We start from the raw sequence: 18,144 nt of genomic DNA on the forward strand, positions 1-18,144 counted from the left end.
GGGATTTAATTTTAAGGAGAACAATAGTGTGGGTAATTTAGTGTTTATTTACTGAGATAACGTTTTCGAGCTGATTTTGTCCTTCAATATTATCTTGCTAAAAGTTAAATAGTTTACGGTTCTTACAACGAGTTTTGATGCAAATTATGACTGAAATTGATTGATATTGAGTACCTAATACAGAATTATTACACATTATTACAAGGACAACAGAATAGCAGCACTAAAGTGCACATGCACTTCGTGTAATTAGTATCTATGTTAATTTCCTTGTTTCTTATAAAATATGAATATAATGTATTTAAGTTAAGACAGCCAAATAAACACCAAACATTCCTTGACCGTTCAACAGAAAACAAAGGTTCGCAATTAGTCAATAGGGGAGGTGCGGTAAGTACGGGTATAACAAGTTATTTGGCAGTGCCATTCTGTTGCCGTGTTTATTATCCCTGTCCCCAACTAATTTATTGCAGCCCTCAGCGCCCTCTGATGGATCACCTAATTTAACATTAAGGTGTTCGTGCTAGCGATGGTCAGTCATAATTTTTCGGCTGCCACCTATTGTTTCTGGAACGCTATTAACGTGACGTATGTTGTTGTGGATATCTTTGGTAGCTGGTCGTGTGGAGTATGTGTACGAAATACTAAATGTGTTCTAAGAAGCACATATTGTAAAACAAATTCTATTGATGTTTATTTTGACAACTTAGATAATATTATATCGGTAATATGCGAAGTAGGTATGTATAATGAGTATAAAATAAACATGACCTTGTGCAATTAATTTACTGAACTGAATACATTGTGTATTTGAATATTAATTGACAATACGATGAAATAATACGCATAAATTAATGAATTATCAGCCAACATCGCATCGTAACAGGACGTCATCTTAAATATTGCAAATATAGAGCCAATTTGAATTTATTTACAAAACAAAACACTTAAGACTTAAACTTTTGTTTTGTAAAAATGACTTATATGATCATGTAATGATATAAATATTGTTTTGTTTACGATATAAAGGGTGGGTAATTACTAGGAAGGACAATCGGCGCCCCGGGGGCGTGTGGGCGACGTTTGACATATTAAGAGAGTTTCCTTATAGAAATATTGATTTTTAAATTGTTAAAGCAGTATTCGTTGTAATGTATGAGTAATGATTAATTACGTGTTATGGTTCATTTACCGGTAAAAGCGCGGCTTTATAAACGACCCGCAAATCGTCATTAACGGGTCGTATTCGAAATTTAAATGTAATTATTTTTAAATCTACGTTTCTAAAATCGATGCCAGGTTTTATAATACTAATGGTAGGCATTTAAATTGAAGTTAGTAAATGTAGTATGAAATAAAGTAGGTATAAATATTTAGGATAGAATCATGTCTTTTATTTTAAAATATTTACTATGTTTTAATTTCTACTCTACATTTCGTTTCACGCAATATCGAAAGTGGAAAAATAATTACAAATTGCCTGGTATCGTTTGTCGTTTTGTTATTTAACTGACGTATAAGTAAAACTAATTACAACGTGACAAGCGACAGTCCATCAGGGGTCAGACCCATAATGAGTTCTCTACCTTAATTACCTCGAACTCAAAATCTTATTAACTCATTAATAAGTTTGTCAGAGTTATAGATTGAAACATTTGTGAGATGTAACTATGATTCGTAAGACGTAACTTATTTGTTGTTACGTCAAGTTTGAAGCACGGTGATGAATTTTCTGTGATGGTGTGGAGAAACTAGTATTTTGTATAAAATATTATAGTACAATAGAAAACATAAAATTCTATTTTCTTTATTATAAGATTAACATGTTTTAGTATATCGATGATATAGTCATAGAGGCCGATAGTTAATTTTTACGAGTCTTACTATAACAACAAAATGTTAATAACAACATTTTAAAATATTTATTTACATTGCAATAATATTATGTGGATAAAATTTATAGTTCCCATCAATAATTTTATATTGTTTTATAAGACCGATATCATTAATTCCATCGATTTTAAATTCTTAATAGCTACACAGAAGATATTAATCATTTAGCAGTCGTTTAACCATGCAAATTTAATCACCAGTGTCAAGTGACCGTCCGTAAATTATTTGTTTAAATTTAGAGCAGGTCCAGCTAAACGTTCGCGTCGTCAATAAGTAATATGCGTCTAATTTGGATAGGTCTCCCCCGCCTCCTTGATGGCGTACGTTTGTCGATTTTGGCGGAGTATCGCCGAAGGTTTGGTGGAGCTTCGTAAAATGGTCGGTTGTTAATATTGGTCAGACGGTCCAGTGACAAATGTTTATGAGTTTGTCACTTGGAGCGGGCGCAAGGGACACACTTTTGTTTCCCGAAGCTGCCCGGGGGGCTGCGGAATGAGTTTCGAAGAGTTTAATGAACTGCCCGAGATTAATGGCCGAGTATTGATTGAGAATTTGCGAGCCATTGTTTTGGTGCGTGTAGGGTTGCCAGGCCATAAAATGCAAAGGCCGGACTGCGCACTATATAAGGCCGGACATTTTAGCCTAAAAGCCGAACATGTTTTTTTTATTGCCAAACATAATGTTTTTACAGCTGGGCTGTTGAAAAAAGTATTTATACGTGGTGAAAAGTGAGGATATTCGATATTTATTAAAAGATGGACATAATATTTATAATAAAAAAACTCGTTTACGAATTTGAAATGTTTATTAAGTTACACTATTACAGTTTTACTTACAAATGGATCATCAGTCTTTTGTAGATAATTAAATATTATTAAAACTAAAAAACAAATGAATATAGCTCTCTTTTGGCATTCTTAATACTAATAAACTAAAAAATATAATAAAACAAATAAAAATAATCATTCTTCTGGAAAGTAACAAAAAGATAATATTAATTTTACGGCTAGGTAAGAATTTACTTTATAGTAGGTATTTATAGAACAATTTAAAATCTTTAAAAAATAACAAAATCTAGTTATACTTATATTTAGCACTTGCACCTACTTTGTCAAGAATTTCGTTTTCCTTAGAAATCATATCGTAAAATTCTTTACATGTTAATTTTAAATTGCATAACAAGAACATCATCTTAGCAATTGTATCTGTTTGTAGTCTACTGCGTTCCTTTGTCCACTGGGCGTTTATTAAAGAGAAAACTCTTTCAACGTTGGCATTGTGGCCTGGTATTGCAAAATAATATTCTGCCAACTTAAGCAGTTCCGAATAAAATTCTTCATTATTAAATGATTTAAAATAAGAGGTCCACTTCTGATGTGCCAACAGCTTTTTAAAGTCAGAGTCATCTTCGTGTTGAACTCTGACAAAAAGCCTGACAAAAGCCGGACAGGCCAAACACGTACATATTTGGCCGGACGCGACTGCAAAAAGCCTAACATGTCCGGCTAAAGCCGGACACCTGGCAAGCCTAGGTGCGTGTGATGTCAGTGGTATTTGGTATGGTGAATTGGTTTTGTACCTATGTATATAAATTGCTTTTATAATATTATGTTGAATAAGTTATTTTAAGCTAGATCGATATGACTTTTGCCTTTTGTTTCTGTAAAATAGAAATTGTAAAGGGTTATCAATATGAAAAATTATAATTAAATTTGTATTCATTCCCATATATGGATTTATGGGTGAACAATATTTAAATATTTGTTTTATAAATTACAATAAAAAATACTGAGGTACTTAAGTTTAGAGGTAAGTATGTATAATGTAATATGTAGTTTTACCAGCCTATGATGAAGCAGCTATTAATTTATATTCATGCTATTTCACTGCTTTTTCGGAGACATAAATAGAATTTGTGCAGATTTTGCAAACTCGAGATATTTCCAATTTAAAAGGGACGTGTCCTTGCAAAAACCAATACGTCATAAATGTTCTGACATAAACAGAAGACAGCTCATCTGCCGTGTATTGTATAAATAAAATAATTAAGAGCGGACAAGAAACTCGTTAGCAAGGCCCGTGGAAGTGTGGTCGAAATAACAAAAGTATTGATGTGTTGTAAGAACGCAATAAACTAGCGAATGACATTACTGCCTACGTGCTGCTGTAGTGCGGCTATGAAACACGAGGATTTTGTGTATAAGGGAATGTTTAAAAGAGATTCTTTTAGGTATTTTCTTGGCTTTTGAAAGATAGCAAGGACAGGTTATTGTATTTAGACATTTTTACTTATACTGGATGATGTCATTGAAATATTGTTGTCTTATTTTTAATTAAAAAATAGAGCATTGCAAATGATAGAGCTTCTGTGGAATAAAATTGTATTGTTATTTCAACGTGAATGTATCTTCTCCTATGTTTTCCTCGTCATCCTGCCTCATATTGTTAGCAAATAAAGAATAAACATTTTCGGATCATTATGTTTTTTTATTTCGCAATTTCTCCTACCTAGTTAGTACCATCTTGTACATATACTAAATAAGTACCCATGTTTACTGGTAAGAAGTACAATTACTGCAAGGTCTACCAAATCTCTTTTTGCCTGGCCTCAAGCATAGAACGCAGTAACCGACCATCATTCTCTCGTGAGGCTCCCGACGCACGCACCTAATTAACCAATGTCCACCTCACTGGCATATAGCTCTGGAAGAGTTTTGCGCAATATTAGCAAATAATAATAATTATTTGGAAATATTTTTTTGGCATGAGAGACTGAATAAACATTAATTAAATCGCACATAATAAAACGGCGGTATTTTTTTGTGAAGAGAAAGACTTCAATTGCAAGATGCTTTGCAAAGTAAGGACGATCCTATTTCAGCAATTGAATCTATTCAATTCTTTCCCTATAAGGTACAAAACATGGAGACATATTATCAACATTGCATACCTACTCCCCTATATCTTTTTATCATTTCAGACAGTACTATTCTAGAACCTTCCAGAACCTTCTAGTACTCTATGCTCGTCAAGTTGGTCGCGCCCTGCCAATATGCGCTCTTCATTAGTGGGTCTCCCAAACGAGCCTAGAGACAGGGGTCACTTATTGTGCCCATTCGAAGCGCCATTTTGTTCAACACCAAACGATCTGGTAAGTGGAATTTGACGACTGACGTAATCTAGCTGCAGATTGAGTTCCGTTTTTGTTTTACTTGAGTGTTGTTGGTTGTTCTTGGTGGTTTAATTGCTACTGTCTTATTCTTAGAGATAATTAAGTTATGTTATCTTTTAAGGATAGGAGATGGATAGATATTTTGATTCATAACTTGACTTTTATAACATTAAGTCTCCAGGCAGGTAAGTTATCTATACTAATATTATAATGCTGAAGAGTTTGTTTGTTTGTTTGAACGCGCTAATCTCAGGAACTACCAGTCCGATTTGAAAAATTTTTTCGGTGTTAGATTAGCCCATTTATCGAGGAAGGCTATAGGCTATATATCATCACGCTAAGACCATCAGGAGTGGAAAAATACGAGTGAAACCGCGGAGAACAGTTAGTGGTAGTTTATGTTGACAGACATAAAACAATTTAATAATTTTCAGATAGGCCACCACACGTACTAAATTTATTAATTATCTTGGAACAAATAAATTTCAAACTCTCTACTGAAATTTCTACTCAATCCAGATGAATGATAGATCTACCGAGTGCATTTATTGTAGCTATATTTAAGACCAATGTCAAACGGTGCATCGCAAATCAAAACAATCAAAACAGCACTATTTCCCCCGCTAATCCTTGCTATCGTCGCGACATCCGACGGGGATGGCCACGTCATTTCCTGTTCCTGGAGGATGCGGTTTAACCGAGCGTGCATCACACATTGCGTGATAAATCGACTGGCTAATACGGCTAGGTTTATTTATCTGTGGCTCTGTGCGCTTCGATGGATTGTCGCTGGAATGTCAACGTTTGAATTTAGAATGTTGTTTTTTTATTTTTTTATAAAGGGGAAGGCAAAGACATTTCTGAGAAGTGTAGGCGAAATAGTTGCCAGTTTGATATTTTTGATGTCCAAATACAATGTTTATTTATTAAGTTAACAATTTATTATAAGCGAATAATAATTTGAGTCACATCAAGTACGGTGCAGTACGTGAACAATCTATGTTACAATAGAAACTGAAAATATTTCAGCTTATACCGTTGTTTTACTCATATCATTTTTGTTTTCAAATTCAATGTATTATAATATATTTTTTGTAAGGATGTATGGATGTATGGATGTATGGATGTATGGATGTATGGATGTTTGTTACTCTTTCACGTAAAAACTACTGAACCGATTACAATGAAATTTAGTACACATATAGAGGGTAACTTGGATTAACACATAGGATAGTTTTTATCCCGGAAATCCCACGGGAACGGGAACTATGCGGGTTTTCCTTTGCAAACGCGGGCGAAGCCGCGGGCGGAAATCTAGTGTATTATAATTAATTTGCAACCACGGAACGGAAACATCAAAACAAAGACAAAGAAAGTTATGAGTTATTTCACAATATGGCGGGTGAAATATGATATTGTGTAAAGTTGTGAAAATTCCCGCTTTCTGAAACTCCACGACATTTGCGGGATACCGACTTTGAAAAGAAGTCCTTTAATGTTTGTTGACTGTGTTGATGGGTATTCCCTGTAATGCGGCGATTACACCTAACGAGTACAGTGGCGAGTCAGTGTCCTCGGCCGAGTGCTCGGTTGGTATAAACACTTCAACGAGTGCTCGGCCGAGTACTCGGCCGAGAAGAGCGGCGAGACAGTCACTAGAATCCCAATTTGTTTACTCGGCCGAGTACCCACTCGCTATCCCGCTCGGCAGGTATAAACACGCACTCGTCGCGTCACTCGGCCACTCGCCACTCGTTCGTTTCGTCATTGTATTTTTTCAAAGAATTATTATTTTTATTTATTATTTCTAATAAATCCCACAATTCGTTAATAATATCTGGTAACAGCCGATTTAAAACCCGTTTAAATTCTTTTTTTTTTCGATCCATTGCAGACGTCCGCGTCGTGATCAAAACTGAACTGACTCGCCACTAGTGAAATACGTGTAAACACCCACTCGGTTCGGCAACTGTCTCGGCCGAGAGCGTATTTACTGACTCGCCACTGTACTCGTTAGGTGTAATCAGCGCATAAGGCCATTGTTTTTGGTTTCTTGTATGTAAAAGTTAGAAAAAAAAAATTTATTTTTTATTTTTATTTATAGTATATGTATACGTACACTTTTCTAATATCATGAATAGGTTTTGCTAATATAAATATATCGTCAATTACAATGATTATTCACATTGTTTTAAAAATAATTAAGAACGTAGGTAATAAGTAACCTACCTAATAAAATTTACTTCTCAATTAAATTTTCTTAATTCAAAATTAAAGAAAGCTTATGGTTACGACAATTAATATGTGTAGGTACTATCTCAAAAACATACGCCTTAAAACTTCATTAACATCATCCTCATATCTCATTCATGTATCAATGCAAAATAAATCATAAATCCACAATCATTACCGCGACTATGCCATTTAGCTGTGTCGAGCGAATATTGGATGTTAGAATGTACCGGGAAACAAGACCTCCTGTCGCGGAGATGAATCCATAACCACGTGATACTACCTCCAGGATCACCCTCACAAAATTATCAAAACATTTATACAACATACAAACTGTATTGCTAAGCGAATTTCAACTCTATTGTCTTACCAATAAGGGTGGGATATTTCAGCGTTTTTAGATGGTAGGCAAAATGAATTCATCAAAGCTTTTTGGTATTTTAATATAGCGGACAGAGGTATCGTGTTTTGCGACGTTGTTTTATTAATTTATGGTTTCGGTTTAGTGTAAATTAGTGTCTCGTATATTGTGTTTACATTGGTTTTGAATATTTTGTTATACTTTTTACGATTGATCGAATATGCCGAATGAAATGAAGTTAAATGGTAAATGCTCTGCTCTAAGGTATCTTTATTACGACTTTGACATTTAAACTAGATTTGTTTCTTAAATCTTACAAACAATTAACAAAAATAGATGATTTTATATATTTAGGAACAGAAGTGGGAATGAAATAAAAAACACAACGTTACAATTATTTACAAAACTCGTTAATAACTTTTATTGACACTAATACCATTTAAATTTAAAACCAAGAACACGAAATACAAAATACAAAATTATAAAATAATTTTACACTAATTCCACACTAATTTTTTAAACATAACAGTTAAAAAACTTATACAAAGGAAAATAACTGGGCAGTTGACTTCACAAACGGGCAGAGTTGTAGTATGTCAATTGACTCGCGACGAATGGTGCCGCGAATTAGCGCGCCAGCGCTTTTATTTGCAATCCGCCACCACGTCTTGTCATCCCCTCTATTGGCGCTGTCTTAGTTTTTATCTAACACGGCCTCTCCTGACTGGAGGACGTCCCCGTTCTCCTTTGTTTTATGCGGAGAAGTACAGGCTCCTCTAGAAGTGCCTGATACAGGTTCATCAACAACGACTCGGTCATTTGTGGACTCCTCATCTTCAATACTGGCAGCATCTGGGAAGGGTTAATGATAAAATATTAGCAACTAATAAACATTGCACTCCCCTTATAGCAGGTAAGCGCAATACATAGAGAGGAAGCACTACGTTCGCTATCTCTGACACCAATGACAGCATAACATAGGCACGACGTTCGCGTATTATACTTTACACATATAAAATAAAACGACCACATGACATAGGCACGACGTTAGCATATCATGAGTCCAAGACAAATGTATAACATAGGCACGACGTTAGCATATTATACGTTACGCATATAAAATAAAACAACCACATGACATAGGCACGACGTTAGCTTATCATGAGTCCAAGACAAATGTATAACATAGGCACGACGTTAGCATATTATACGTTAAAAATAAAACAACTACATGACATAGGCACGACGTTAGCTTATCATGAGTCCAAGACAATTGTATAGCATAGGCACGACGTTAGCATACTATACGTTACACATAGAAAATAAAACAACCACATGACATAGGCACGACGTTAGCTTATCATGAGTCCAAGACAATTGTATAGCATAGGCACGACGTTAGCATACTATACGTTACACATAGAAAATAAAACAACCACATGACATAGGCACGACGTTAGCTTATCATGGGAAAACTATAATTTGTGACATAGGCACGTCGTTCGCTTATCACAAATTAGGGATCAGCTCACCCTCAAAAAACGCAGCACATGTCTCAGGAGTCCACTCCCACGCCACGGCACCATGAATTCTGCCGCAGCCTGCGTCGATTTTCCATAAGAGCCCGCCAGTAACTGCAGCTCGTATCGACCGTGGGGAAGCGCTTTGACCACGCGATATGGACCGCGCATACCAGAGTCGAGTTTGCCAGTTGCTTGAGCCTGTTTTATAACAAAAACCAAAGAATTAATTTCAAATAACCGTGGTGCCTTTCGGCTTGCATTTACAGTTTCGTCTTGCCGACGTTGATTATTTTTTAAGCGCTCAGAGACACGTTGTCTACGCATTTCTCGTAATGCGTCGCGATTGGGACGAGAGCCTTCTAGTGCGATGTCACGAATGAGGTTACGTAAAACAGGTGTCGCAGCTTCAATACCCACCAATAGATTCAGAGGTGAAAAGCTTGTAGTTTTCTGTTTTGTGATGTTCAGAACCAGCTGTAGTCGCCATATGACATCAGACCAATCATTTTGTCGGTGATTGCATTCTATACGAACCATGTTGAGTAAGGTTCGACAATAACGTTCAACCTGCCCGTTTGAATTATGCATCTCTGGTGTTATGAGATGCATGTCAATGCCCAAGTCAGTAAAAAGTTTCGTTATTTCTGAACTCTGAAACATTCGACCCCGATCTGCCACAAATAATTTTAGGGGTCCCAAACAAAGAGATAACATTATAAAAAAATATTTTTAATTCAGTGGAATCTTGACCAAACATAGGATACAAATTACAAAAGACAGTATTTGGAAAAATGTGCGTTTTTATGTGTTATACATATCAAACAATGGTCAATGTATTTTTTTTTTACAAATAATAACACCAACCAGACACTATGTCTATAATTTTGCAAGGCCTTTACAACGGCTAAAGTTTCCAGCTCATAGGAATGATACCTTGGCTCAGCACCTTGAGTTTGTTTACTGAAGTAACTCACCACCCGCTTATGCCCCTTTTCATGAACCTGAAGAAGCACTGCATCATATCCTATACAGCTGGCATCTATATGAACTTCAATAGGTAAAGCCGGATCATACATAGCTAGCACAGGTTCACTGGTAAGATGAGAAATAATTACTTGGCGTGCTTCTTCTTGTTCACTACTCCAAATAAAAGGTACCCCTTTTTTCGTCAACTTTGTAATAGGCACAGCCTTTATAGCAAAGCCAGCTATGTAACGTCGAAAATAACTTGAACTGTCTGGTTTGTTTAACGGTCTTTGGAATCGGTGCTTCGACCAAAGCTTTAATCTTTTGACCACTCGGTCGTACCTGACCCTGACTAATCGTACGTCCCAAATATTCGATTTAAGTAGATAGAAAAGAGCATTTCTTTAAATTTATGGAAAACTCCGCGCTTGTAAGAGTTTTAAGAACTCTACGTAAAATCGACAAACCCTCCTCAACCGTACCGCTCATAATGAGGACATCATCGACGTAAACTAGGGCTTCGCGATTTAATATATCGGTGCCAATGATGATTGGTGTATTCATCAATTTTGAACTAACTACGTGTAAATCTACTTCTAAAGTAATTTCATTAAACTCTATTGGTAAAGTGACAAAATAAGTCGATTCAATTTCCTGCCCACCAATACCACGCAAGATCCTAAATGCAGGCATTCGCACACATTTCAAATGCTTTAATAACGATAAGGAAAATAATGATATACTAGAGCCGCTATCGATTAAGACATCGACTGGGATTCCCTGGATGACAGCTACAACAATCTTTATTCTTACTGTCCGGGTTTTCTTCGCAAAAATTAACATTGTTTGTATTACGTGCCTCCCGACTTTAATTTTGCAAAACACGCCTCAGTTTTATGGCCGGGCTTTTTGCAGAAATCACACAATACAGATTTATTCGAATTATTAATAGAAAAATATTTATGGTCATTACTTTGATTAGAAAGAATCGACTTAGCTTTTTTAGAACAATTTGATTGTGTATGACCATGTTGACCGCACAAGAAACATTTCTGTTCGTTAAATCGTCGTTTACGATTATTTACTACATATTCAGATTTTAAAGAACGATCATAGCGCGACCTGTGATCAAAATGTCTGTTTGAGGAGGAATTGGATTTAACGTAAATTGAAAAGAATTCAACCAATTCATTTGTAGTTAGCTTTGCATTAATGGCTGCAGCGCGAATCTGCGGATCCGTAATCCCTCGTATTATTATTGCAGATATAAGTTCGTCACTTAACCCCCTAACAACACGCAACCTTAGAAGAGAGCGACGAGCATAGTCTGCATACGTTAGGTATTTATCAGAATTGGTACTCATAACGTCATATAAAATATTCGCGATATCAGGTTTCTTAGGACACAAAGGTTTAAATTCTTTTTTAAAATTGCTCCAACTACGGTCTGATGTTACCCATTCATTGAGCCATGTCCTAGCATCTCCCTTTAAACAATTACCTATACGAGATAGACACTCATTATCATTCCATTGATTTATAACCTTAGCGCAATCGACCTCCTCACACCAGGTTTCTATATCGTTTATACTCGGATCAAAATTTGAAATGTAATAAGATTGGCTCAACCTCACCGTCGTATTGATTGATCGTATAGCATCAACAATACGATTAGTAGCGTTACGATCGCAGCCGACTGTGGCGCTCCCGGAATGTCCCGGTGAAGAAGGGACCGCCGACCCTGAGTGCGCCGCAGACTCCGGATGCACAGCGACGGCCTCGACGATCCGTGACCTCGGCGGCGTTGTTGTCACACCGCCAGTGTTGGACCCTCGTCGCGACGGAGAAGAGTGACGTTCTTCTAACGACTTTATCCTATCTGAAATTTGTTGCATTTGTTGTGTTAATTCATCGTTGAAAGGACTATATCGTCGTCGGCTGCGTATAGGAGGTGTAGCACTACGATTCCTAGAACGGCTTCGGTCTTTGTGCTTATTATTAGGCATCTCGTACGTAAATATTTCTTCTTTTTTTTTTTTACAATGGAGGAAAATGTTGATATAAGGAATCGATAAAAGTTAAATATGAAGGAAAAAAAAAACACACTTAATATTTCGTTAACGTATTAATAAAAAAAAACAAAGTTGCGGGTACATTAAAAAAATACGTATCGTACTATACAAAGATGAAATAAGCGTAATGAAATCATATGCTGTAATTTATTTTTTAACAAAACACAAATCACAAAGGGTTTAAATAAATACTTCAATTATACCAAAGCTGCTTTAAGCTATAAATTGATAAGAACCTCGCTTCTCCTTAGATAGCAAATGATTGGAATATACTCACCAAAATTTTGCGTTATATACTTAGCCACACAACTACTATTTTAGTTTCACTTAAACGAAACAGAATAAAAGGTTTAGAGATTAAGTATTATTGAGGGTAATTTTAAAAGTGTTATAAACTAATTCGTTTGAAGAGTCAAACTGCCATTTTCGGAAAGCAAACGGTTAAGGACGCGTGAGAATCACTATCCCACTTCTGAATTTAGGAACAGAAGTGGGAATGAAATAAAAAACACAACGTTACAATTATTTACAAAACTCGTTAATAACTTTTATTGACACTAATACCATTTAAATTTAAAACCAAGAACACGAAATACAAAATACAAAATTATAAAATAATTTTACACTAATTCCACACTAATTTTTTAAACATAACAGTTAAAAAACTTATACAAAGGAAAATAACTGGGCAGTTGACTTCACAAACGGGCAGAGTTGTAGTATGTCAATTGACTCGCGACGAATGGTGCCGCGAATTAGCGCGCCAGCGCTTTTATTTGCAATCCGCCACCACGTCTTGTCATCCCCTCTATTGGCGCTGTCTTAGTTTTTATCTAACAATATAATATCTTTCATACATAAACTTATCTTCTTCTTTCTTTCATATCTTTCATTTTGTTTTTCTTTCTTAATCGCGCCTCCTTGGTTAACTAAATTTGCAATTTTATACTGTATTTTAGGTACCACGGTATTAATTATTATCACCTAATAATTTAAAATTTTACGAATGTAAAGCGGGATGTACATTTGATATTTCCTGTACAGATCACAATGTACCAAAAAATATAAAAATAATTACTTTTTGTTCTCGTTTCCTTATTTACTTTCCTCATGAGGGACACGTCAACTCATCAGCTATCGTCTCACATGATTTACGATCACAAATCACAATTCCTTCCCGTTAAATCTACCGTGTGACGTCCCTTCGTGAAACTCGATTGAAAACACCCATTTTCTTGTCGAGTGCCTTAAGTAATGTTTTTTAAGGACTTCCGATCCTGTTGGCGGTTAAGATGATTTTACATTGAACTTGTATTAAATTATACAATATATTTATTCAATAGTTGTGGTTAATGTGGAAGGAAAAGAATGTTTCACATTTTCAATCTCTTTAATAGTTTTTCAATAGAAAAATATTGGAAAATTAACTACGTAGCAAGAGTCAAAATTTTTAAGAGTAAAACACATAAGATACATCTTATCATAGTTTATATTATGTGCTAGGTTCATTTAGAATGTGAAATATTAAGAATACATACAAGAATGTACTTATAGAGCGTCGTGGTTCTGTAGATATACAATGTCTAATAGTTAAAACATATTTTTATTCCCTTCATAAAACCTAGTGTATACACTTCTTAAAGAGTTTCTCAATAAAACGATTAGGATGTGTGTCACGGTCTCCGAGGCCACATTTCAAGAAAAACGAGAGGGTCAGATCACAGATATACGAGTATCCTTTAAATTGCCGCTCGGGAAATTTGTGGCCACTTCAAATCTAATTGAAAAATTCCCTTTGATATTTCGATACTTTTAAGGGTATTGAAAATACATTTACCAACACGTATCAGGTTTCAATTGGACGATATGAGTGTAAATTTATTTATTCGGAGGTCCATTGCATTTTTATTATATGAATATAATAGAGTATCAATGTTGATACGTTGATATGAGTTGTGTTTTTAACATTCCAATATGTAATTGAAATGTTTTCAACTGACATATCCATTTGACGAATCCAACGAATCGATAAACAGACACAAACGCAAATTGAAAAGAGCAATTTTGATTTTGTAAAAAGGTAAAAACCTCTCTCATTTCACAGAGAGCCCTTACAAAAGATCACCCACGTTAACTATGAATGGCCAAAAACAAGCTCGCCATGGACACGAATGGAAATTAAAAAAAGCATTCTAGAACGGAAATACGAATTGAATTTAAGTACATTTTAAATTTCGAACCCCTGGCTTTGACTTCGAAATAAAAGGATAGTCGCATTCGAATGCGAGTGCTTTTTGATCTCATTGGCGTGGCACGTTCCCTTAAGGGGGCGCATAAAGCAAAATAACCAATCTTCTATTAGATGATACGTGTAATATGCAAGACCAAATCTAAAAAATAAAATATATATCAAACTAGATGATATGTTCAACGATTCTGTTTAATCAAAAACATAAAATATTAAAATTTACTCGATAAAAAAAAATCACCAAGTTAGCTCTAATTTTCACACTTTTACGTTTTCTACTTGACATGGTAATACTTATTATGATTTTTTTTTCATAAACAATTATATTAAAACATTTGCAAGATATTTGTCAGAGCATTTTGTGTAATTACTTTTAGTTTTGGTTTTATCTGCGATAAACCACTTTTATCGTGATAAAATCAAACGTTTATCTCGAGAAAAAAAGAGCGCCAAAAGTGGTTTAAAACGTAAAAGTGTGAAAATTAGAGCTAACTTGGTGATTTTTTTTTATCGAGTAAATTTTAATATTTTATGTTTTTGATTAAACAGAATCGTTGAACATATCATCTAGTTTGATATATATTTTATTTTTTAGATTTGGTCTTGCATATTACACGTATCATCTAATAGAAGATTGGTTATTTTGCTTTATGCGCCCCCTTAACGGCTGTAGCAGTTGCGGGGCATGCGACTAAATGGATTATTTTCTTCGTGTGTTCTTTTTTCAAACAATTTTCGGATCTGTTCCGTCCTGGTTTCGTTATACATGTGATGTCTATTGACTCATATTGGCACTTATATTGAGGGGTGTAAAGTTTATTTTTGTTTGAACTATGAACAATTTTCAAACGTGTTGCGTTCTAACTGATGCGTTCCTTTGTATTTCTAACCATTTTAAATGGAGCTCCGTTGGTGGAAGCGTTTCGAAGATGGAAAATGAGGGAGTTGCTAGAAGATGGTTCATTTTAAACTGGTGGGGTACAAAAGAGGAAACAAAAGGTTGACAAGGACGAGTGATTGGATTATGGAGGGTTGACTTTACGGTCACCGTGCAATTTGTAAATTGACTTTGGCAATCTGTTTATATGCGTGTTGCGGTTAGCTTATCTTGATTGTTGCATTGAGCGCCTGTTTTTCTTTTTTATGGGAAACGAAGTGGCTGTATTTTGCTTTGAATTTTCGTTGCGCTTTCTTTTTTGTGCTCTATTGTCTCTACAAATGTTGGACGATAACGATAGTGAAAATATATGTGTGTTCAATCTTGCTGTTCATTAGATCTTAGCAATTTACATCGAGATAATATTATGTACGTAGTACATACTATCTCTATGGCAATTTATAATATGTTTTTTGTAATAGTTTAGCAACCTTTTATCAAAGCTTAGAATATTATTATTACCTACAGGTTTAAACATAAAACTAAAAGGTTACGGGAATGTTTGCAGGAAATAAAGGCCAATGCTAAGAGCTTCAGCTCATTCTGTAACTGTACCTACTACTGAATGTACACCACATAGTGAAATATAATATAACAAGATTACATTTAAAGTCACTTTGTCTATTGAATGTATTATGTACGGTATTATTATATTGAGCCTGCTTAACATTTGAGTGATGAAAATGATTTCGTTTTCTTTACAATTATATGCGGTTTGAGAAAAATCCTTATTTTCATAAATGGTGATTTTATTACTTCATCTATTTCCTTCTTTACTAACAGGAATTATTTTGCTCAATTTCAAAGAAGTTTCTTAGAAATTAGCCAATATAGCAAGGAGATGCTAATGCATTTTCAAGAATTATTTATTAGTCCATTTCAAAACTGTTAAGTCATCCCCATATAATGATACAATCGTAATAACATCCCCATTTCGTCCCCACGGGCCATGGGGCGAAGTTTGCATTAAAAATCGAAAGTTCGTATGTTTGGCCGCATTAGCACAAGAATGAGTCGATCCGTCATCGAATGACTACTGATTTATTTTAATGGAGATATACTTTTGATACGGTTATTCGTGCTAGGGATTGTGTATTTAATACTGTTTTGCCTGAATTGAAACTGATTCTCTATGCTCTATGGTGATACAGGGATTTCTTAATGCTTCTTCTCTCTTTAATAACCTCTAGCATGAATGCTGTTCAGTAAAATATGAAGTACCTATCAATAGGCTCTCCGGTCTATGTTTCATTTTTCATTCGAGCATAATTTTACGAATTTATTTGAATATTTTTCTATTTTGGACAAAACGGAATATTAACATTTCCGCTATAGTTTCCTATAATTTCCAAAGCATGCATACATTGGACAAACCTATCCTGTAATCTCATTAAATCAACTCAATGGTAACAGATATATTAAAATTTAACTTTTATGTCACTATAAAAATGTGATTATAGAGCCAAATAATATCAATAAAAAGTAGTTTTATAACCTTAAAAAATATTATTGATTAATAGATGAAACGGTAAGCACTGTATCAAATGCACAAACATAACCACGTCTCTACGAACGGACTCTATCAATCACTTATGGAAACCTATCAGGGCACATCCATTATGCAGGAGATAAGTTGTACAATACTCGTGGAGTTATCAGACCCTTGGAGGAATGGCGGATGACATTAGCTTACTGCGGTATTAATGGTGGACTTCTAAATGTAGTGGTTTTGAGATTGAGAAAGCAGAGAATTAAGGAATGCAAGTTCTTATACATCTTATATATATCTTATTATTCGTACAAAATTATCTCTATGATAGGTACTTAATATGTACAACGTAGTTTTTTTTTATATTATTTTTAGAAAATAATATATTACGTTGATACGTGAATTGTTCAAATGAGGTTGAATTTTGACCGTGTGATCCTTTGTGATCCTTTGTGATCCTTTTAAAGAACAAATTGTAATACTAAGCGATTAATTTCTACCAAAGTTACTTAAAAATATTGCTCAGATTGTATAAGTAAGGGTACTACGCATACCTATAACCTATTTTACCTTAAATTTCACAGATTCTAGTACAATTATACTTACTTACTCTTATTTAAATCCACATTACATCAGTACGATAAAAGTAGGTACACTAAACTTCAACTACTAAGTTGGTAAACACAATCGACATATGTTACAAGTACCTTTACCCTTCGTCTGGGGTCGTCCCCGGCCCGTGCCCCGTGTGATGAAATGCGACAATCTAAATGACATGTGACAACCGTCACACTTTGTTGTGTGATACATACAGATGTTACGTTTATTGTGCAATTTTTAAAGTTATTTATGAAGTCAAACTTTTGAGGAACATTGAGAGTAAAATTTCAAAGCCCTGTAATGGCAATACCGTCACGTCTCGAAGTAAGGCGACGATTTTGGTACCTTTGAATCTTGCCAAAGAATTAGTTACACTTCTAACACGTGTGCTCGGCACAACGCTCTTTTTATTTTTATTGATTGAGAGATTATAAGTTCTATTGTGAAATAATTAATCATAAAGATGAGTTATTATATTTGACTATACACATTCTCACTTATGAGATTTTTTAGTTCACTGATTTTATAGTAATATTTTATGATTTATCATTATATTTTCTATATAAACTCAAATACAGTGTTAACATGTTTCAAGCGCTGTATGTCATCGAAGGACCCTCACAAAGGGGATTGCCCGCCCTCTGGGGACTC

At 34.8% G+C, this 18,144-nt stretch overlaps 1 protein-coding gene across 1 annotated transcript; it reads right to left on the bottom strand.

The window, feature by feature from the left end:
- Positions 1-8,046: 8,046 nt before the first annotated feature.
- On the bottom strand, positions 8,047-12,971 carry LOC149479885 (uncharacterized). Its single transcript, XM_089707458.1, has 3 exons — positions 11,782-12,971; positions 9,191-9,379; positions 8,047-8,510 (listed from the first exon to the last, which is right to left on the bottom strand). The coding sequence occupies exons 1-3, from the start codon at positions 12,151-12,153 to the stop codon at positions 8,364-8,366; spliced, it is 708 nt and encodes a 235-aa protein (XP_089563584.1). The 5' UTR covers positions 12,154-12,971; the 3' UTR covers positions 8,047-8,363.
- Positions 12,972-18,144: the final 5,173 nt, after the last annotated feature.

The sequence above is a fragment of the Colias philodice genome, chromosome 19, assembly GCF_061535455.1.
Source record: "Colias philodice isolate Cphi_HAF_F1 chromosome 19, ilColPhil1 Martin Lab GWU primary, whole genome shotgun sequence".
NCBI classification, from domain to species: domain Eukaryota; kingdom Metazoa; phylum Arthropoda; class Insecta; order Lepidoptera; family Pieridae; genus Colias; species Colias philodice.